The sequence below is a fragment of the Pyxicephalus adspersus genome, chromosome 4 (assembly GCF_032062135.1).
Source record: "Pyxicephalus adspersus chromosome 4, UCB_Pads_2.0, whole genome shotgun sequence".
NCBI classification, from domain to species: domain Eukaryota; kingdom Metazoa; phylum Chordata; class Amphibia; order Anura; family Pyxicephalidae; genus Pyxicephalus; species Pyxicephalus adspersus.
In genome coordinates, this window is record NC_092861.1 from 76,955,981 (window position 1) to 76,980,776 (window position 24,796).

Genomic DNA, 24,796 nt, shown 5'->3' on the forward strand with positions numbered 1-24,796 from the left:
GAATTTTGCACCCCTGCCAATAACCACAAAGAATACATTTTTTGGAGAGTCTATATATAACTTGTAATCCCTCCTCCTCCTATAAAAAAAGTAATATTAAAACACTGAATATATATCAAATATAATTGGGGTAAAAAAAAACTACGTGGTAAATTATAACTCCTGTATCATCAGCAATAACACATTGAATGCTTTTGAGTAATAATCTCAGAATGTCTGATTTTGACTTTATAGATTTCCCTTGACAGATGATGAATTAATACCAAACTAATTAACTTTAAGCAGTAAAACTCATTTTTCACTTTGAGTTGCAATATCAGCATCAATATAACAAAGGGAACACAAAGTTTCTTCTGGTTTTTGAAGAAGCATTGCTAACATGGCAGTAAAGCAACCATAGTTGTGCTGTTTTTTGCTCATCGTAAAACAAAGCGAGTCTGTCAAAGACTTCAATTAACTGGTAACAGACTTTTTCAGAACCTTTAAATCAGGTTCAAAAAACATTATGGTCAATTGGTGCCATCTAACTTTTTTTGATGGTGGTGTTTATTGTGACCACCTTTTTATGGTTTAGGGAAACCTTTGAAGATAATGCAAGAAATGTGTTTTTCTTTATGTTCTGTGATAAGGGGGTATATTTTCACAAGAAGATAGTAATGGGAGGACACTACAACAAGATAGGTAAACATGCTACAGCTGGGAGTAACAAGATAACAAATCCAATTGATTTCTTAATAGTTTAAGTCAAGATAAATTTATTTCTAATGGCCTGCTGACATTTACCAAATGGTGTAATCAGTCTGAGTCCAATGCTTTACCTTTTAAACTGTGGAAAACTGTAACTGTAAATCTAACAAGCCAGAAAAAATGTCCATGTTACATGTAGAAAACTGGGCAAGCAGCTTCAGTTTATCTTGAATAGAAGTAATATAATATCAGTAAAATTAGGATGGTATTGCTATATAAAAACCTAGCTTGCGTAGATATGTGTGCCATTTCTCAGAAATTTTGATAAATTCAGGCTAGTGGGTAAGGTTTTTTTTTTTTGTTTCTTTTTGTTTTTTTTTTTTTACTTTCCGTGTCATAAAAAGCTGGTTACAAACCAGTGTGACTGATTAATATATTTAAATGAATAAATTAAACAAAGAGAAATACAAACTCAGAAAATATCTTACTGTACTGAGATTTGTAAATGATACTGGTAATTGGACTGCACGTCTCCTCTGCAGCATGAGACATTTTATAGTAATAGTAAAACTACACAAGAAGACATTATGGTGAAGGAAAAAACAGTCTCTAGCAGGAAAAATTTTAAAGAAATGGACATACTAAGATGCAGAAAAATACAATAAGAAGGAAGGATTCCTGTGATTATTACATGATAACCTGACTCCTGTATGTCTTCACACAAGCTTTCAGCTTGGTAAAAAAAGCATGGGTAGAAAAAAAATGGTACAAAATAAAAATGATCAACCATTGTTTTATTAAAAGTTATTTTGGAAATATAGAAATTTTAACTTTAAAAAAGTTAACCATATTGCAGACACTCTGAAGATGTTGGAAAACATATTCCTTTATAAATTTTAGAGAAAGATTATTTTGGTTGCCACTCTCCAAATGTTTGAATGATAAGAAGACCATGCTTGGTAAACATTAATGAATTAAAAATAAATAAATAAAGGCAATACCAAACAAAAATTGTCAATATTCGATTCTAAAGCAATCCTCCAAGGTATTCTAGTTGGGAATGCTTTCAGCAGATGCTTGCAGTAATATTTTATTGAACCACCAGTTTTTGCATTGGGTTCTCCCCGTTCATACATTTCTTCCCACTTTCCTCTGTACTGTTCACTCCAGAAAATAGACATTTTATGTATAAAAAGGAGCTTTTTTGCAATCTCTTAGTTAGCCTTTAGCATTATTACAACAGTTTCACACTTGACTGCAAATTATTCTGGATACAATGCCTTGCATAGAACAGAGAAATAAAGAAAAGTCAGGTAAAAAAACAAATTGCATTTGTGTACATTTCTGCTAAACATCATCAAACACATTCACAAAAGCCTTGAAAAAAAACACCACACTATCTAACAAGAAAGCTTTGCAAATATCAGTTACGTTTACACAGCTACATAAAAATCTCTTCCAGGCTCCTAATTTCCTAGTCTTTTCATATACACTTTAATCAGTGAAGCTGGGTGATCCAGCAAACCTGGACTGGGTTTCTTTAGTCATTTTCTATTTGTTAGCAAATGCTTTCAATCTTGGACCAGATCCATTTCAAGTTTGCTGGATCATGCAGCTTCACTAAAGAAAGTGTATCCTCTCCTCTGATTTCAGACTGGGTAATCATCACCATGGAATCAAATAATTTTTGGTTAGGTACCAAGCACAGAAGGAAGTCATTAGGTTCTGAGTAAGTCTGATCACACAATCAGGTGATCAATGTCTTCATGACATTTTGGTTTGGTTTAGGCTTTTTCTGAAGATAGGGAGTATAGTGAAAGCAGTCTAACAAAACACAAAATGTTCTCACTGGGCAAAAAAGAAGTCTAAAAAAGGGTAAATGTCAAAATACATAAGACAAATGTGGACTTAAATTAAAGTGTGGTCACTCTTTGAATTAGTGTGTGGCACCACTGCCTTTACTGTGTGTCAAAGTGTGTCACTGTCTTTACTAAAGGGTCCTCCATTGTTTCATAAAAGTCCTCTGAAATTTCAATGAAGATGCTAACTTCCTGGTTACACCACACCCCATAATGCCATACTTTGTGCCTGCTTGACCAGCAAACAAAGAGACACTGCCCTATTAGAATCTGATACACAGTCTGATATTTAGAAAAAAGAAAAGACATTTGAATAGGCAAATAAACTGGGCTTCATTCTGCACTCCTGAGAATAAAGTAGAGTTTGAGATCCCTTAAAACTCCTGGATTTAGGAATTTTGGGAACAACTAACTTTAAATATGTAGAAATCCACCTATGCTTCCCATTGTATTGAAAACTACAGACTTATGTCTTAAAGTGGAACTTGAACATAAAAGAAATCGACTGGCACAAAGACTTTATTTACGGAAAATATTCTGTACGTCTCTTTATGGAATAGCATCTTACTTGCCGCACATGAACAATCTCACCATTAATTGGTACCGATATGAATGATCTCCCTTGACCAATAATTACATTATCCTGAGTCAACCAAACAAAATAACAAATGTGGAGCAAGATTAGGAAATATTATAAAAGGTGGAGAGGGTACTTGTGGATGTCACAGTACTGGAGAGGTGGAATAATAATAGCATTATTTGTTTTATTTTTTAGTGATGGCTTTTGGATTAGTCTTTATGGTTACAAATCCATATTTAAATATTTGTTTTTTTACCTTTTTAAAGGAGGATGGAAAAAACTTGCTTTGTAAAAGTTGATGTCCACTACAACTTTGTGAGGTAAGAAGGTAGAGAAAGAAGCTTTTTAAGCCTGCTAGACACAATGGACAGAAGAAGGAACTAAAAAAAGAATCTTTTAGGATTTAATACATGAACTAGGTTACACCAAAAGGGTAAAAAATTTAAGGGGACTTTTTCATAATTATTTGGAAGTTCTATACAAGAACCTATTCAATGCTGAAGTTGTTGGAAACATAACACTGTGGGTTAGGAAATTACCCAACGCAGGAAAACACCTATCCACTTGTATCAGATAACTAGTGGGGCAAATATTTTGAAAATCGTTCCCACTGGGATATGAAGTGAAGGAAAATCTTTTGGAAAAACCCCCAGGGAAGGAAAAAAAACTTCTTTTTAACATTTGCCCACTCTTACTAAAACTAAAAAAAGATGACTTTATACTTTAAAAGTATTCAATACTGGTTGTGCATTTAATGAACAACAGCTAAAAACAAATAACAATGGAAAACTGACTCTATAACCTCAGAGTGAAAAACATTCAAACAGCAATCATATGTTTTACTGAAGTGATTACTTTGGGAAAGACATTATCAGTATTTAAGTGGGTACTTAAAATAATGCAGAATAAATTATTGCTTAAAGTTATTTGTATAAATATGCTGTTTAATGGTAATCATTCAATTAATTCATGGATACAGCCGTGTCCGTGGTGCAGTGTCCAACTGTGGTCAGCAGCAACTTTGCATGTGCAGCATTACAAGTCTGTCCCGTGTATAACTGCTTGATCAGGACATGATGCAGGAAGTATGACAACTGACAGGAAAAATTTTAAGCACCTAATACCCCAAAATAGCACCTGCTAATATAGAATATATAAACTTGTACTGTCATGATATGGAGAAGATGAGGAGAAGAAGCAGTAGGTGAATGGTCAGAAACAAGGTGGATGCAATGTATATGCTAAAACATGGTTAGGAATGGAGAGCTCCACTGTGGCCCGACATGTCTGTCAAAGATTTAGAAATTTACCTTTATACGGAATAAAAATCACAAATTTCTGTCTCTGTAGACCAGAACAAGACTTATCATGGCAGAATATTACTTCTAGGACAAATGATACTACGACCACAATTCTTTCATATGATTCAAGGGGAAGTAATGCAAATTTATATGCAGAGTAATATCCTCAATCAATGTATGTAAATCTAAGTATGATGCCTACTGGGATGTTTGATTATTCAAAAAGCCAACAGGGAAATTGGATAAGGTATCACGCATGCAAAACCAACCATAATGAAATAATAAAAAAACATTTTACACTTTTTAAAGGCTATGTTGACATTTTAGATTAGTTTCTTTAAACCCACAAAATATTTTCTATACATTACATTTTTTTTTCTTACATCCAAGAAACGAAATATGCAACACTATCAAAGTGCTGAAAGCTTTGCTGTGTAATCACATAATATTATCATTCAAAGTTTTACCTTGTTCACATTATATTAGTGAAGAACATACAACAAGTTTAATGTCAAGTAATGCTTCATACGAGGTCTTTGGTCCCATTAACAAATGGGGGAAAAAATGGTCTTTGGGGTAAAGCCTGTAGGAAAACGGAGGTGTTGAAAGATCAGCAAACTACACGCTTGGTTGTATTAGATTCACCAATACTCGAGCAGGTTTTCTCACCTTCTCTTATTTTTTTAAAATATGGACAGATTTGTTTTCTCAGCAATATGTTAGCAGAAAACTCTTTACCTATAAAAGCATGAATTAGGATGACAACTGCTCAGTGTGTATCAAGCATATAAAAGGAACAACAAAGATTTTAAAAAAGTATGCTTTTAAAGCTGCACATATTCATGTTTTGTGCAATATAGACAGCAGAGAGTTCATATAGAATCTTAACAACTTTTGTGAAACCTGGGTACACAGTGTTGAACCCAGGAATTTTTTTTAAGCCAGATGGGATGAAATTGTAGACAGGTGGAAGATCTATTTACTGAAGAGGAAATTCTATTGGAAAAGCTGAAAACAGTGTTCTCCGTAAAATGTATTATGAAAACAAAACCTCAGATTCAGAAAATGTTCTGAAGTGGTCTTCAAATATTATTATCAATCATAATTATACCAATACATATGTAAAGAAAAAAAAAAAGACACTGAGTTCATACAACACATGTCATACCAAATGCATGACCACAATTAAAAGGTTAAAGCAGAGCATTGCACAACATGCTATATGAGCTACACTCTCAATAACCCCTCTTGGGAGCCATATCTAAGCCCTATGATTAGCAATAGATACATAAAGAGGAAGACTGTCTTGTGGTTTGTACTCAAATCAATTTGCTTTTCTAATATGTACTGAAACGAGTTATAAGCTCTAATAATAACACTTTATCCCACTGAAATTACAACCGAGAAATTGCTTCTCTGAAGCGATGCAATCAGACTCAGTGTATGCCCTCAGCATAGGTAACCTGTCAATTAATGAGCTTACTTGTGAAAGCAAATGTCGAGTGAGCTTTTAAATTTTCAAGTACCTGCTTTTAACCTTATGTACAGCCCACTGAATTAATTATAGCATAAAGAAATAAATAATCCTCCCATTACAAGCAGTCTTAATTAAGTGGTAAAGTGACCTTGGCTTTGGCATTGTTAAAGTAGTTAACAAATAAGGTGCCTCAAAAAAAAGCTATTAATTACTCCCAAAGACATTACCTAGAAGAAACAGCTCTAACAATATTTGCTTAAAATAAGACAAAACACAGATATGTGGCATATCAAAATGTGCATTTAAAATTCCGTTAGCACAAATTCTGAACATGCAAACAATAAGAACGGTAACGTTATATGACAAAAAATGCTAATTCATGGTAATTTTATTGATGTTAGTGTGATAAAGTCTAAATAATATACATAATCTTTGTGTTACCAAATTCTACATAGCAGAAGGTCCAATCAACCGACATATTTAATAATGGCACTGGTTTCCAGTAAAATGATAGGCTGCATATTTTTCAAGACACCAAATGTTTGTATTAAGGTTTATCCTGTACTCATTACAAAAAAAATATCTCAACTTCCTTGTCACCCCCAGCACCAGCCCCTAAATGCCCCAAGCAAACAAAGGACACCAAAAGGTAGCAAAGAATAGGTAGTCTGCAAATACTCCATTATGCCAGTTTAATTTATCTGTATTAAGGTCAATTTTGAATCAAGATAATTTTAAATACTATCCCAGCTCACTGATACCAGGGCAGTTTTTAATCTCTACATATTACCAGACAATTTTTGCTCCACATTTCACTTTAGACCTTTTTCCCCCTTATAATTCAGACCAATGTTGAAAACAGAACAGGAAAAGAAAACAAACTTGACTATATCACCTATACATTAAATCTGTTTCCATTTTCCTTTTATGTAATGAAATGAAACATAAAAAGACCTAAAAATCCAATGTTTCCTGAAGAGACTTCAGAAGCTGAATGATTTATACAGTGTCTCCTGAGATCAATGAAACAAGAGTCTAAATTAAAAAGGTTTTGTTTCGTGACACGTCAGAAAAGAAAGGGAGCACATAAGCAATTACATTCAATTATAAGCTACATTTCACTTACACGTTTTATGGAATTGTTTCATTACTTTCAGGGTTTTGAGCAGCCATTTGCTGTGATTCCATCTTTTCTTAATACCTCTTAATTAGTTATAGTTTATATGGTTCAATTTAATGCCTCTTTGATTTAATTTCCTTAGTGTTTGCCACTGGTATTTTTATTTGTCTACATAGCGGAGGGTCTAAGAACTAACTCCCAGAAGAATCATGTTCCAAAAGGTCTATATCTAAAATCTTGATACAGATTATGTGCTGTGCCATGTCACACCAATGATTTCAAATGACTCAAAAATGTTATGCTTATCAGTAACCATTTACAGGACTCCTCCAGAGCAGCATATAGGAAATACATACATGTTTACAGCAAACCAGGACATTTATTTATCCCCTTCCTGCACGAACACACAAACACAAACATGATGTAAGCACACAGATACTACATACATGTCCTAAACCTTTACAGCAGCAACAGGACTATCAAAAGGAATCTGAAAAGGAAGCCCTGTAGGAGGACATTGCTGTGTAATATGTTGGCACTATATAAATACTGTTTTTTATTATGATTACTATTAAAACACCAATAGGCACAACACATCATGTACAGGGATAAGAGTTGTTAACATTTATACACTAAATGTATACTATACATTTCATTAGTGAAGCTGGGTGATCCAGCAAAGCTGCAATGGAACTGGTCCAGGATTGAAAACATTTGCTAGCAAAAAGCAAATTACTGTAAAGAAATCCATATAATAAATCAGGCCAATAAGTAACATAAATGCAACGCAGAAGGCCCCTTCTTCCATTGCTATGCTGCGATTGCCTGAACAGTGCAGCAATGTTACAAAACAATTTTGCTGTAAATAAATTATCCCTTACATAATGTTTAGTTATATATGTCCATGCAATGGATGAGGCCAAAGAGTTGCTACAAAATACCAAGCCCTATTGAACAACATCATTATACAATGATATTTTGCAATGCCTGAATGCCAAGCATGAGAAACTCCACTACTGTAAACAGTTTACTACTGAAAAGCAGACAAACTCAGTCATGGATGATAAGAAGCCCCTAAACTGAAAAAAAACACCACCAGTTTTGTCCCAGGGTAAAATAGGGGGACTAACTATACAGGGAAAAAAAGGGTAAAATAGGGAGACTAACATATACTAACACTTATATCCAAGCATACCTAGATACATCACTCATCTAATGAGGTTGCAAATTACATATTGTAGAGCCAATCTGTTACTCACCTATGTTGTACATGGGTGATGTCACAAGAAGGAAGAAGACAGAAGAAGATGGCCGTGCCCAGTGTCCATCCCACGCAAGAAAGAAGAAGCAAAATGGGACAGCCATCGACCTCGGAACGCAGAGGGATCAACAGCTTTCCAGATGTAATGCTATTTGTAATTTTTTTTTATTATTATTGACGGTTCCACTTTAACGTATCTCCTCAGGAAGGGGAGAACAAAATACCCGGCCATTTTGCCATTGGAAAAATGACCATTTTGAAAAATGAAAACTAACAGCAAACACAGCTTGGGACTAACTAGCTGCAATATACTTCTTTTTCTTGGGTCTTCATAACCCTAAACCAGTTAAACTCTCATGCTTGTAGGACTAAAGTCATTCTAACTCTTTGCTTTGAGCCCCATTAGCAGGCAATAATTAACAGTCATATCATTACATTGGAAAGAATAAGTTAGTTTTATTTTTATTATTTCATTTTAGGTGTTTGCTTGCAGCAGCGTTGCCACACGGTTTCTCACATGCTACACATGGCTTCCAACAGTGATTACCCACTCCAACAACTGCTTACATGGACTGAGAAATTCCATATACAAATAATTAAAAAAATACACAAACACTTGTTTGTTATCAGGACAGATGGAGATAGGATGGCGTTAAGGATTTCCACTTCCTGTTAAAAAAATAATTTTAAAAAATGCAGATATGACCTGCTTTAACACCTGAGATTTTAATATAATAACAATAAAAAGCACATTGCAGTGCTCTCTGTAAAAAATATTTTTTTTGTTCACACAAAATTAAGCCAGTTTAGTATAAAATTTTGGTTTGCATCTTTAGTCTAAATATCATTAAAAAAAAAAAAAATGGGCTGCAGATTACCATGTGTCCTATAAAACGGGTTGGTGATACTGTAAAGCATCTATTACAGTACCATTTAAAGCTTCAGCAGGTTTTACATGATGCACAGAAGTTGCTCTTCTGTGTGCTGTTATCATAATAGATTTTGACTGTCTTGTAGACCTCAGGGGCTCCATCTTGCAGCATTTTATATACATGTAAAACTGCTGTTTGTCTATTAATGTTAATGGGGGATAAACTTGGATAAGAGTAAGCAGATGCTGTTAAAAACCTTACAGACTCACTTTTTATATAAAGCTAAAGATTCTGTTTTATAAAGGAAAAAAAAAGTACAATCTGTCAATCATTAAGTGGTACAATTACTTTCATTTAGCAGTTCATAGATCAAGGACTGCCAAATGCTTTGCCAGTAACAATTTGCCTTGCGTCTATCAGTCCTTTAAAGATATACTGCGTCTTAATGGGAGCCATATATCACATTTTTCAGAGTGTTTGGCATCAAGCAGGGATTGGGAGCCATGGCTTTGCCATAAAATGCATGTACACAGCATATTTCCAGATTGTGGCAGACTCTCCTGCTATAGTGTGGTCAATTGGCAATGGAAATATTGCTAGATAGTGCTGATCTTTTTGCCAGATCCTACTTTGTGTTCAGTGTCTTTGGTCTTCATAGGATGATGGTTGGGCCCACTCTCCATATGACCCTCAGAAAGGGAATTTGTAATCCAAGTGCCAAAACATTACCTTAAAAGGGAAACAGAACAAACGGGAACCGTTTATGAACTAAATCAATTATTTCTGAATATTGGGTATTTTAAAAGAAGAATATAGGCTTTCATCTTCTTTTTCATTTTTTTTTTATTTATTTAACCAGGCTATTCGTTTATCTGAAGCAACCTCTGCCCAGGAGCAGTTTTATGCATTTGAGACCTGGGACCTTTTTAGATACAAAAAAATATATAATTTGTGCCCCCTCTCTTATCCAAAGAAGGTCCTCTAAAACAGCTGTCACCAACCTTTTCAGACCCACAGCCTACTAAATTTACCGGCTCCAGAGTACTGGTGCTGGTGATGTGCGGGGGCTGGGTGTCACTCAAAGGTGAAGAAACTTCCCCCATAGTGATGTCATGATGCCAGAACCCGCCCACTCTCCCATCGCAGGTCTGAGTGTCCAGAGACAACCCGCCCACTTTTCTGATCCTGCGATGTGTATGGGGGTCCTTCTCCTAACCCCGGTTGGGGCCGCACCAGCCAGAGCTGCGGACCACCAATGTTCTGGTTTACGCCAAAATGGAAGAAGACTATGTACTTTTTGCCTACTTTCCTTGGAAAGCCAAATTTTAGATCAGCTGTCACCATGCGGTGGCAGCCAACGCTGTATTGTGGGGGTCTGCAAGTGGGAAGCTTATTTTATTTAGAATCTGGAGGACCCCTTTATTATGGGGCTACTAAAAATCCACCCCATCACCATAGAGAATAATTACAGGGGTACATATTCGGCCCTTAGCACCATCCCAGCTGAGAAATGTTCCCACAGAGCCATATATTAATAGGCTTCACAATCATAACACATCAGCATGCTTAGTAAATGGCTTAGGTAAATTTCTCATCTGCTGATGTTGATGGTCTGTGCATGCATAACTAGTTAGTGAAGATTGACAATTGTATATAAACCAATCCAAACATAAACCAAAGTATTTGCATTTTCCTGAGTAGTAATGAGTACAGACAGTTTTTTTCAATTTGGCATATGAACCTAGGACCCAAATGCAGCCTCACTGCTGGCATTCTAAACATTTTTGCAAAAAAAAAAAATTCCAATAAAATGAACATGAATACATTGCGTGTTGTTTTTTTTTAAAAAAATGCATGTATGTAAAAAAAAAAAAAAAAAAAGTAGCTATGAGGGTCCCCTATGCACCCTGAAAATTTCAGATCATTATGATTACGGTTTAGGCGATATAAAGATTTAAACACAGCGAGTTGTTAGGCTGCAGAATATAACAAGCAGCCTTTACACACACAGCTACCACACTGTGCTGCCAATGACGTCATTCATTGTGCACACACACTCCGGATAAATTTATACAGGCAGTTTTGTATGCATGCTCTTAAAGCAAGCATCATATTATTTGTAAAAGGTTGACTATCTCTTTTATATAGAATAATAAATATGAGAAAATGTTTTTTTTTTTTGTTTATGCACTTCCTTTAAGTTTATACACCTGTGTAGTTAGATTTCCTGAAAATGTAAAAAAAAAAAAAAAATTCAGTGCAAGTTTGAGTGACGTCAGGAAGAACCTGGTAGAAAGAAAATGGCAGCGAAGGATGGAACATTGAGCATAGGAAAGAAGAAGGAAGCCGGGCCAGCATGGGGCTTACTGGCTCAGTTTATGAATGCATCAAGTGAAAAAAAGTGTTTTCCTTTTTTTTTCTAGAATTTTTTTCTTCTTAACTGATTATAGCATCAGTGGTACATCTGAATTCAGTCCGAATTTACACTGTCAGTAAGGTTTATTTACATTTACTCAAACCAGGAAACACTGCTGTTTGAAAATCTACTAGACCTGAAAAAGCCCAGGATTTACTTTTTTTTTTTTTTTTTAATCCCTGGTGCTGAGCAGTTGCCAGCAGTTACTCTGGAGCATGAAATGCCACGTTTTTTTTTTTTTGTTTTTGTTTTTTTTAATTTACTGCTAATGTAAATTAAGCCTAACTTCTTGTTACACTACATTCATTACATTTTTATATTACTACACAGGACTGTATGTACTACTTACACTCTTAAAAAAACATAGTACACTTGGAAGTTGGATCAAAATACACACGTTGGACAGTTGGGAAATAATACAAGCAGTAAAATTGCAGTGTCTTGCCCCACACACTTTTTGATCACCCAGGTACAGCCTCCCCCTAGTTGGCTGAAAAAAAAAATTTGGGGAGAACACGGGTCTATAAAACATAGTAGTAAAATAGTATATACTAGGACTTGTTCTCTTTTCTCCAGAAACAGGAATCACAGGTGCGTGTGACAATAGTAAGTGCCAATTATCTCTACTTGGGAAACTGTACATGTGCTGCTTTCACCTAATGGTCAAAATTCATAAACTGGGCTCATTGATTGAAAATGTCTGGGTGTGCATAGCCACCTTTACTTTTACTACAAAACATACATGTTTAGTTTTACTAGATTACACAGGGCTGGTAAATGCCTACAAGTATTGCTTTCAGAAAATATGCAAATGATGCCTTTTAGGTTTGTTACACAGAAATAATAACAGTCACATAATATTGCTCACATTCTATACAAGATTGTTTATAAAAGAAGCAGTAAGTCACAAATCCCAAATTCACTCAGTCAGAAATTGTGATTTGTGCTACAAAAATGTGTTTGTATGTCATTTAAAAAGCCTAATGTTCTGTAAATCTTGACATTTTCAAGAAGGGAATTTTTTAGGGAGTCTGGCAGAAGCATAAGCAAAAGAACATTTGCATTTCATTTGTGTAGCATAATATATCTTATCTTGCAGTAAACTGACATTGAACTGCGAACTGCAGAAGGCATATATGTAAAAATATGCACTACACTTACAAATAATAACACCCCAGGGAACTCATCCATGACAAATGTCAGCAAATAGCTGTACTGTTCAACCACTTACGTATGTTATTCGCTGCAACCAGTCAAAAAAAAAAAGTGATTATATAGTAGAGGTATCACACAAAACTGTTTTACTGGCACTTCCTTCTTTAAAACAAGAACCAAGCATGAATAAACTTATTATAAACTGTCTAGGTTTCCAGCTAGTTAAACTGTTACATGCAGGCACAGAAAACGACTATATACCTTAACATTCCTTGATTATACATTGCATGTACACAAGTTTTATGACAGCATAAGTTTCTGTATTTACATAATATACTCATTTTCTTTAATAAAAGCAACAATTGAACTGTGCTCTGAGCCTAAAAAAAGGCAGTGTAGTCACCAGTGTTAATTGTGGTCTACACGCAGCTGATTTTTTTTCCCCCCCATTATTGACTTACTATGCCTTGTTCTGTGCCTATGTCTCTGTAAGTGGCCATGTTAGTAGAGATTTAGTTTTAAACTCTAGTGTCATGAAGGACAGTAAGCAAACATAGTGATAACAAATCTTGCTCCAAAAAAACCCAGTACTAGCATCCCAAGGCTGAAATGCCTTTTGATGTCACATTGCTGATTTACAGCTAGAAAGCAAGGGAGTGCCTAAGCACAATAACATATGCAGTAGCGCAGTGGTATTCATCATCAAGGGTAGGGTTTCCCAACCATGGTTTCCTAGAACCCTAGGGTTGATCCAGAGGTTGTTGGGCGCTCCTTGTGCAGTTAGAAATGTGTGCATCTCATGTCAGTTTAAGAGACACTAATGAACTAACCTTTTTGGTTACCTGTAAGGATGGGATTCTTCTCACTGGTAAGCAACGTAAGAGGCATTCTTTCTATTAACCACCAAAGTAATATACAGTGAGTTATAGATATAGTAATTATAGCAGGGGTTCCCTGAATTTTTTTTTTCATTTGTTCCCCCATGATAAAAGGTTGAGAAACTATAGAATACTTTTTTTCAGTGGATTAGATATGCTCCATCCAAATGTTGGGACCCTAAACGGAGATCATGAGCTAATGTTTGGCTTTTAGACCAAAGCATAATAAATAAAGATGTAACATGTCACAACTTTACATTTCCTTAAAGCAAAGAAAATATGCCATTCATTTACACATGTAAACCATTAAAAACATAACCAAAGAAAATAATCCCTGAAGCACAGTAAGTAACTCATTCTAAGGTCACTACCCTGTTTTTATGCATGCAAACACACACAAACCTATTAATATAATAATAAATATAAAAAAAAAATAGACACATCTGACACACCTCATTCTGAAGCTCATCATTGCTTTTTGAAGATGTTAGCATTTCAAATATGGTGTTGCACAAGTCTTCTACTGTGGCAGCTCCAGTGGAACTCTGAACAACATATTTTTCCACTTCATCATACAGTAAAGAGGTTTCTTCTTCATTACTGCCAGATTTTTGTTGAGTACCAATAGCGGAAATGCCCTGAAAATGGTTTTTCTGGTCATTTTGAAATTTGAGGAAGTCTAGACTAATATCAATATTTGCCTCGATGCTGCCATTTAGTGGCAACTCTTCCGTCTCTTCCAGTTCATACATTTCCAGAGAAAATATGACATTTTTCCCAAAGATTACTGTATCTTCAATGCTTGTCCCACGAAGTTGTTTTGAAAGTTTTTTAAGCTGTTCATCAGTCAGCAGTGACACAATCTTACATGTGGCATTACACGCTGCTGTAGCACATGTAGATGGGAAAGGACCAAACATTTGCTTGATGGCCTTGGTTTCTTCGTGGCCGACAGCTTCTTTATCATAGAAGGTCTTGAAGAGGAACATGGCTCCACTTTCAATTGCCTCTTGTCCATGGTCAGTTCCCACTGCAAGAATAGAAAGCAATCATTTTGCCATGCTGTGTGTGTTTATGATTTAAACTGCCTGTAAATAAATGTGTGCCATCTTCCCTGTAATAGCCTAAACCTTTCACTCCAAATCACAAGCACTACAATAAAAATGACAACCTAAGAGAATTACAACCCCAAAGTCACCCTTATGTAAATATTTAAGTCTGAATTATTGAACCACGGATCAGAAGATTGAAATTCACTTGCTGCAGAACAATCAAGTGAGATTCTCCTCTATCCTGACTAGCCAGGTGAAAAATTACCAAGCCGAATTCACAGCACATCATGAATTTAAAGAATTTGTCTTTAACAAAAAGTAATTTACCGATCTGTTTTGCAGCCTGTAATATTTCTTTTAGACCCTCGTTTATTGCTTCATGCTCCTTGTCCAGAATGCCAGTGACAAATTGAGTTATTTTCTTCCAAGTAAGGTCAGACTCCAAAACTTGTTCACGCAACTTCGATCTTTTGTTCTGTAAAATTAATGCAGTATGGTTAGAAGAAAATGTCTCTCTTCAAACTGCATCAAAATTAAATGTTTTGAAACAAAATGTGCAATCAAAGAGAAAGTGAAAGCTTTCAAAATAACTATTGTTTCAAAATGAAATGACCAATTTGAGTGTACAGGACAGATGACTTTTCTGTACACTCAAATTGAGATACTGCGATAAACTATTTTGGATCCAGCATCACTAACAATAATAGCTACATACATATTTGATGGGAAGAATTATTAGAACATTTGCTGCTTGGAAAGGTGTAAAATTGTAAGAGATGAGCCATAATTTATGTTCCTGGATTTTGTCCGATATTCCAAGCAAATTTCCTTTAATATGCCAGCAGAGCCCATATCACAGGCCCTCTGATAGATCTTACGATCAGATCTCTACACAACAAGCTGTGATGCACTCTGTGGTCTGACAACTATCTCTCCTTCTCAGCATTATATTTTCAGCATATTTTTGACCTACAGCAACATGGGATTAAACCAGAAGGCCTTACCTTCCCTGCCCATCATACACATTGGGGACCTTTGTGGTCCATGACTCGGTCATCAAATCACTGGCTAACCTCCCTTGGACAATTATGGTATCAACTAACCTGTGCATACTGGAAACATCCCATAAGACCGGTGGGTTTTGAAGTTGGCCTGCCCAAATTATTTAGCCATCACAATTAAGCACTTGTCCATATTTCTGATGTTCTTTCGGTTTCCTATTCTTCCTGCTTCCAACACATAATCTTCACAATTTAACCCTTAACTTGCTACCTAATACAGAGTTTTTTTTTTTCCAGCCACTTTTAGCAGGGTGCACCACCTGGCACTATTTAGTAACAACCAGGCTGTTTTTGGGTGGTTACTGAAATGTTTGGTCAGGGGCCGCCACCCATCTACAGCTTCTTCCCAAACAAAAAAATATGTGTAATATATCATAAAAATATATATCATAAAAATAATTAAAGCGTACCTAAACTCAGAAATTTCACTTTACATGAAAGGGTAGACAGTCCTTTTATTTAAAGTAAAAATGTTCTTTGTTAGTGATCTCTTTAAGTTCAACACTCATTTTTTAAAATGAAAAAAAAAAATAAAAAAAGGGCACAGCATCAGCCACTTAATTCTCGCCTAGGCGATCAAGAATGAATGGGAGTGCAGAGCCAGCTCCAGGGTACCTATGTCACGCATCCTGGGAGGCTCTTGGCTGCTCCTTCTGCGCATGTCCAAGAATGTCAGGTATTGGCAGAAGGAGCGCTTTCATCAATAGGGAACAAAATTGCAGATATCACACATGCACAGTTACTTCCACTTTAAACTGTTTTCTGTGCATAAATATACAATATTATATATAGTATATATTATAACGTACTGAATCCTTGAGGTATGGCTCAATAGGATTTGCTCAAAGGAGTATCTGTGTGTAAAACTAAAGAACATTCCTACAGGTCTATTCTTGACCTTTAAAATCCAGTGGTAACATCAACTGGATTACCTTTAGAAGCAGAAAGAAAGGCAGGATTTTTTTTTATCTCCCCTTTAATTCACAGCATAGTCTTTTATAAATTTACAAACTGCAGTTATTGGCTCTAACAGCTGTTTACCGCCAATGCATAAAACATTCTAGTGTAGATGAGTCATTCAGAATGTTTAGCACTTTGCATCCTATATAAAACATTTTACCATCAAGTCTGTCGAGTCCCCCCTGTAATCATCTTGTCTGGTGACATTTGAAAAGGAGCGCAGGGCTCCTGTGAGACGAGGTAAAACCATCTCTTTCTTATTCAGTGATCCATAGGATGAAAAATGGGATTTTGCTCTCTCTTGGAAGACCTGCAACGAAATATGGGAGAAATGTTTTATAAGAAATACAAACAGCAAAAAAAAAACAAGCATGAAATAAAAACACTTTTCTGTGGGGGGAAGATCTTCAGCGTATTTGTACAAACGTATTACCAAGCTATACCATTTTACAAATATATGGAAGCTGCACAAGTAATTCCACATTACCAGGGTAACTAAACCCAGGGCATGTACTAAAGTAGTGTTTAAATAAACCACATCAGTCCACTCCGATATTTTACTTTCTGATGGACACACATTATTTGAATCAAAATATTATTCCTATGTTACTCAAACCTGATTTCAGACAAGTACCACATTCAGAATGAACTAAACACATTTATAGTGTTGGTGCAATGTCCATGCAAGAATTACATGCATTAGTAGCATTTTTAAATAGAACTAAAAACTAATAGACACATCAGGGTATATTTTTAAAGCAGTGAATCTGACATTCATCAACCACATTTAGACATTTAGAGCAGTCTCAAAGGTTAATGTGTCTTTAAATACAGTAATGGATTTACTACCCATGATTGGTAAAGTCACATTCACTGCTTTATAATTAAATGTGGATTAATTTGCTAAAGAACTAAACAGCATTTGATTCTACCACTTTTACATTTTTTATATGTCAGTGTTGCTTATCTTCCTGAAGCATTCTGGCAGCAACCTAACTATGTATGCATTTGAGAATTGTAATTATGGCATTTCTGATGGTGGGTTTTCCCACCATGTCTATGTAATGGGTGTTGAAACAGCCACTTAGCTGTAGCAGACAAGAAATTGTGGGACATGCTAAAAAAATACAAGAGCACGTTTGGATGTCTGGGTCAGATTACCATACATTAAAACAGTAGGTATTTTAACAACATTTTCTAAGGCAAGCTCACCATTATTTTTTTTTAAAAACAATCTGCAGATTATTATTAAGTACTAAAAGATGACTAAGGTCAGCTGTTTTATATGATTTACTATGTAAGAAGCAACACTCTAATAGTAAACATGACAGCTGTGGCAAATACAACATTTTTTGTCATAATACTTTCTATATCTTCAAAAGTTTATAGTGAGTCTGTATTTAAGTGTTAACTTAAAGTATATGAATTGCTGTGCTAAGATAGCAACATACAGAGTAATACAAAGCCTTAAATACTTACCTTTGCTGGGGAAGTTTTTGCAGCACGTTTCTACTAGTGCTCACCAAAATGTAGTCATTTGTTTACATGATCTATGGAAGATATTCCAGTTAAATTTCTGATCCACTTTTCAGAAGAGACCACAGGGCAAGAAGATAAACATTTACCCCACAACTTTCGATCCTCTGTCTCTCTCCAGTCCTACCATTTAGGTTGGGTCTACATGAACGGTTTAAAAAACGCATATAAACGTTTATATGCGTTTTTATGCACTTTTACAAGCGTTTTAAAGCTTAACTTTAAAACCCTAAAAAACTTTTATAAATGCCTATGACGCATTTTACCGCGGTTTTACATAAGCGTTTTAAAAACCTTTACTTTTAACCCTTTCAGGGAATGAGCACAGGGGCACATAAAAGCCCTTCCTCATTTCCTGAAATGGTTAAAATGTGTAAAAAATTGGATGAGGCTTTAATGTCAAATTATTTTATTAAGTGTGTGTCTGTGTAACTAAACTTTTTTTTTTTTTTTTTTTTTATTCCAATGACAGGATGATTCCCAGGGCTGCAATCCTGACATGAGCACAGCCATGTGACAATGAGGGATCCCTGGGCACTAGGGGTTAAATGAGGACAAGGTTCTCCATTCACCTCTAGTGCTCTGTGATTGGCTAAGGTTTTACATTTCTCAGCCATTCAGAACTAGATTTGAAGGGGGAGACTTGTCCCCATTCATCTCTAGTGCTCTGTTTGGGTGAGAAATAGGTAACCCTGATGACAGCTCAAGCATCATCAGGATTTCCCTTTCCTCAGCCAATCAGGGAGCAGAGCTGTGCTATGCTGACAGCTCCGCTCCCCTGATTGCTCCCGCAGCCCTAAAGGAGCTGTGACATGTATGCTGTATCTGTAGCACATTTGTATGCGTTTTCCCGCATTTATCCTGCATTTTATTTTTTTTTTAACGTTGCAAGCAACGTTTAGGATGAAGCTCGTAAGCGTGCCTGAAGGAAACGTCCTGGCATTGATTAGCCCATTGGAATGCATGGGGATTTCAAACATAGGCTTTTAAAGCCTCAGGTTAAACGCTGGGGAAACAGTCTGTGTAGACTAAGTCTTAATGACTTTTCAGCACTCTATGCCGACATGTCCTAGTCACTCCACAATACTGCCATTTTTGGAAGTATTTTAAAAGGTCAGATATAGTACACCAGGCTAAAAAACTACTTCTTAGAGATCTTTCAGTAATATTAATAAACTGTAATTATAAAGCACCAAAAGCAGCACTGTCCACTGTAACAAATTTAGAAACCTAATTCAGATGTGATCTTACTGTGTCCCAGAATTGTTGGTCAATTCATTTAACCATTCTAGAGATGAACCAATAGCGAAGCATCGTCACTAATAATAAATGTTCCTAAACTTGTTTTTTTGCATCTTGGTAAACTCAATTCTAAAAAATTGTCTAAAAACAACCAATTATGTCAAGGGGGGAGTTTGGAGCGTTTTACGTGCATTCTGAAGAGGCCTTTATGTGTGTTTTAATCCTTTTCCAAACTCTAAAGGATATGTTTTCTTTACACAACATCAAGAAAATGTTCTGACGTAGCCTGGCCAATTGGGATGAATGGGAATTTCAAACATGGGTATACGTTAGGGAAACAGTCAGTGTAGAGTTAGCCTTTTTTTTAGCAGAAAAGGAATCCTTTCTTAAGACACAGGTGTGCAATATTTCTATTTCTAAAAAAACATCATCAATATTAAACAAATGTATTGCGATTTAACTAGCAAGCAGAAACATACACTTTCAGGTTTTTTGGGTTTTGGATTACAACCATGCAGGCAAAAAGTTTCTGGCTAGTAGTAATGCTTGAATTTTTTTGGCAAGTGAGGCAGGCGTGATGCATGTGTTGTCAACACTGAGAAGTGGGGAAATGAAAGGTTAGTGACAGCGTGAAAGGTGGTAAAATTGGATTTCAGTTTTTGTCATATTAAGCTTGAGGCAGCTGGATCTTATCCAGCAGGAAAAAGAAAGAAGACTGAAATATGAGCCATGACCTGTAAAGGTGACCAAAACGAAAGGATTGTCGGTATTTTGATCTTAATGAGATATTTACAACACTGCTGGAAAAAAGAAGCTTTTAATATAAAAAAAAAATATTTTCTTAAAACAAATTACCAAATGTATTTTTAAAAGTTAACAGCAGATATGAGCCAGATTTGTGAACACCTTTGTAACACCCCCCCCCCCCCCCCCCTTTAAAACTCCCTACTTCAGACACATGCACCTTTCTCTTCACTACACCTTAATCCTCTTATGAGCCAAAACACTCCAAACCTACTCTCCTTGCATATTTAAACAAAAAGATTACATTTCCTTTCCATATGTTGCCTTTTCCAAGCCATCCCTGATTAGAGGGAACTCCTCCACCCTGGGAATCTCTAAAAAGAGAGCTACAGCATTATTGATACTTTCGTTCCCACTATCATTCCCACTTTCAGCTTCACTGTAACCATACCTCTATCATCCAGCATCAATAAGACTCTAACTCTACCTTCCTGCCTCAATGGGACCCTTCAAATTTTCAGTAACACTAAAGCCACCGCTTCTACTTTTCAGCATCACTTTTGCCTAAACCTCTCTTCTGCAGAACCACCAACACCTGCTCCCCCTCTCCCCTTCTTCTACATCAAGAGATCTATCATTGAGAATCGCCGACACACACCTCTCAACTCAACTCAACAATATTTATATCACTTAGACTCCTCTTCTGCTGTCAACATTATTCACACTCTCAAGTTCACTAAAACCAGCAGCAGGAAGCTGCCTTCAGCATCACTGTCCCCCCTTTCCAACATAACTGAGAACCACCACCCCTCCTTTTCAGCTTTACTGTGACTCTTCTCACAGTTTTCAACCCCGGCATTATTTTAAGCTGGGTGGGAAGAAATTGTAGGTGGGTGGCGGCCCCTGTATTGTGAGCCAACTCTTCGAAAATCTCCCAAAAACAGCCTTGTGGTTACCGAAAAGTGCCGGGTGGTGCTGCTCTCCCTTCTTCCCTCCATCATTTCTTCAGAAGCCAACACAGACTTTAGGATCTTTACCCCTTTACACAGACTTTAAGATCTTAAAGCCCGCCTACTGACCCTTATGAGGAGTTACCCAACATAGCAAGTACAGAAAAATACCTGTTGCCCCAGCAGAAATCCAGCAAGCTCCTGAACTCCTGCCAGTAAGCTGACAAGGTTGTCTCTGCTGCAATCTATTGACATGTTTAGGATTTCTCCAGTTCAGATCACATTTCTTCCCTGGAGGACTACAAAACATCTACCCTTTATATTATAGGGACAACACTTGGGATTTCACTGCAGCAGAGCACGTATTCTCAATTCAATAAAGCTACAATGTCACTAGATTTCTGACACGAGCAACAGGTATCTTCTATACCTGGCAGCATCTCTAAGGAAACAAAACATGGGGAAATATTCAACAGCTGTACTTCCATTTTTTTTTGGACCTTTTCTGGGTGTTGAATCTTCGTCCTTGATTGGCCAAGCAAGATTTACCCATCCCTTCTGCAATACAAATTCTACTTGCTCACAATTTTACAACTGCAGAAGAATAGTTCCCACATATTGGGATGTGCTTTAAACTTTTCAATATGTAATAGGAAAACTAGCTCACCCACACTTTTCATACCGAAATCTCTTTAACGAACATTGATTTAAAAAAAATGCAAATAATACTCCAAGATACATCTGAATGCTTTCTGGTATATGAAAATGCAGGCAATCTTTCCAGATAGCCATTATTTACTAGGAGGAATTGACTGTGCATGCGTGGGGATCCTGTTGTCAATCAAAGGGGAGGATCCTCCCCCATAGTGACGTCATAACTCCATAACCCCGCCTGCGATGGGTGAAACACAGCCCGCCCACTTCCCTGAGCCAGGGATTTGCACAGGGGTAACGTGGTCCGCGGCTCTGGCCGTTGTCTCCCCCCCGGCGGGGTCCTTCTCCTGACCCCGTTCGGGGGTGCATCGACCACAGCTGCGGACCCCTCTTCAGACCACCGGTTGGCGACCGCTGGTTTAGACCACTAATTGACATTTAAAAGTTATACACGTTGTTGAAAAATAATTTTAAAAATATTATATGATAAAATATCATGATAAATATAGACTAATGATAAATAATGATATACCTTATATCCTACCATGGCTAATGGGAACCTGTCACAAACCAAAAAGAAGTCCAGGTAGAAGATCATTAATTACAAACTCAGAAGAAGTATGAAGATCTGAAAAGTCAGACAACAGCCCTCATCTTCAAGCTTGTTCTGTCATGACAGGCTTCCAACAAAACAAACCTTTAAACCGGAACTTCAGGCAAACTACAAACCACCCTCCCACACCTACTTCCCACCCCTATTAAATGATCACTGGATAAAACAAAAACTTCTGTTTACTCTGTCTTGCTAATGTAATGCTCCAGTCCAGACACTCCTACTTTTATTCTTCTAGCTTGTACAGAGGTCAGGGTGGACCTCTGTGGGTGTCCACATGACTGCATAAAAGAACAGGTCAACACATCCAGCAACCAGGATAATTTAGCCATGAAAATAAATATGACATTGTGAGGGGACTGAAAGCACAGTACTGATCAGCTGTCCCCCATGTCCAGAAATACTACTGGCAATGGACCTGTATGACAGATTTAGGCGAATATATCTTTCTGTTAAAGCGAAGACACAAAACCCTGGGGGTAAGGTTGGAGGCTGAATTTTCATTTTTACCTGGAGGTAAGCTTTAAAGCAGTGGTCACCAACCTTTTGGAGGTCACAGACCACTAATTTCATGCGTAGGGAGCCGTGTGTCAAAAGGGGAAAAAATTTCCACCAGAGTGACATCATAATGCCAGAACCCACTCACTCTCCCATCACAAGTCTAAGCCTGGGATGGGGGAGTGGGCAGGTTGTGTTCAGAGACACAGCCTGTGATCCATACAGGGAACATGGTCCGTGGCTCCGGCCGGTTCGCCGCCACAGCCTGGTGCTTCTCCTGAACCCGCTGGGGGTGCACCGGCCAGAGCCACGAACCACCAGTTGCGTAAGTCTGATGTTTTTTTGTTAAACACAGATGTGGGGCCTTGTGTTACTTGAACCCTCCTCCTAAGAAGATTTCCAGAGTGATATGAAAAGACAGATGTTATCTCGGATAAATCCTAGGGGTCTATTCATAAATGTTTTCACACAATTCCGCCATTCTTACAGTATTCACTCACACCAACTAAAGTAAATACTGAATACTGATTGTGTGAAAACATTTATAAATAGATCCTTTAGTGTTGAGAAATCAAAGTGTCAGAAAAAAGTATCTGGATATTGCTTAAAATTGTGCACCATAAATCTGGGTTTGCTGGCATTTATTTTCAACAATTGTCATTGGGACAGATAATAATGGGGAGAAAAATATAAGGAGAAAGTGTAAATAAACTTTAAAAAATGCTTCAGGTAGACTTTTTATTGCAGAAGAGATGTGCCAAATATTTTCTGCAATAAAACAAACTAACCTGTTGGTTAGCAATCTTCTGTAGAATGTATATGAAGCTCAGCTTAGTTAGAATACCTCAGCAACAGAATAAATGGATTCCAGAGTTAAATCATTCCTAAATAAAAGATTTCCCAAACAAGGACCAGGTGAAGATGTCTGTGCCACAGAAAGAATGACAGATTACTCGCAGTCTAACTGAGACAAAAGTTTCTGTGACAGATGCCTCAAATGGAATCGCACTTTGCAATAATCTTCTCTTACTTCCTGTTAAGTCTCTGGGACAGGAAATGAAAGTATATCTCCCTAAACAAGTACTGGTTAATTTAATGACGGACAAGAGCCTTACCCAATCCCTGCTTTATCTAAAACTAAGCACAAAGTTGACACAAACTGAGAGAAACCAAAGTGCTGCCATCAGCTCTGAGGAAGCCTCGTCAGCCAGCTGAGTGACCTCTGTGCCCAGGAAATGATTAGAACTCTCCCAGGTATCTGACAACAGGAATGACAGGCTGCTAGCTTAACATAAACTCATTTATCAGGGATTTCTATGTGGTTGTCCTGTCACTTGTGCTCGCCATAACTTCAGCCCTAGTAAGAAGGAATTCCCCTCCATGCCATGCTGATATTCCCCCTAAAAGTATGAGGAAAAGCAGAAGAAGTGTAGAGTTGGGAGAGCAGGCAGCTATAAGAGTCTTACACACAGACCTCTTACGTTTATTAGTGTCTCTTCTCCACACAAGCACATTACAATGTGGCCGGACTGCATTCACACAGCGCCGGTCTCTTCACTTACCCAGGCAGCGTCAGATGGTGAGTGACGTAAAAAGCAGCCAATCAAAAGAGCCGGCCCCAAAGATCCCTGGACTGGCTGGCTGACAGTGACTTGTCGCAAAGGTCTGACATCACATGTGGGCGTTCCTGGATGGCAGCGGCTGGTTCCAATCCGGCAGAAAGACCTGGACTAGAGATCCGGAAGTGGGCGGGGCTTCACTGATCAAATTATAGTCCGGGAATAGTGAACTTCCGAAACATGGGAAATGCATTGTCAGTCTCTTCACACAGCAAGAAAGAGATGTCTATGATTTAATTATAATGAACTGCCAGGGTTATT

The 24,796-nt window shown here is 37.0% G+C and overlaps 1 protein-coding gene across 1 annotated transcript in view; it reads right to left on the bottom strand.

Moving 5' to 3' along the window:
• Positions 1-24,490, bottom strand: part of ASCC3 (activating signal cointegrator 1 complex subunit 3) — a 322,696-nt gene extending 298,206 nt beyond the window's left edge. The window contains exons 1-4 of the mRNA XM_072410198.1: positions 24,398-24,490; positions 16,840-16,989; positions 14,986-15,133; positions 14,059-14,636 (exon numbers count right to left, since the gene is read on the bottom strand). Coding sequence (XP_072266299.1) covers positions 14,059-14,636; positions 14,986-15,133; positions 16,840-16,989; positions 24,398-24,451 — 930 coding nt within the window. The 5' untranslated portion in view covers positions 24,452-24,490. The remainder of the gene's footprint in view (positions 1-14,058; positions 14,637-14,985; positions 15,134-16,839; positions 16,990-24,397) is intronic.
• Positions 24,491-24,796: the final 306 nt, after the last annotated feature.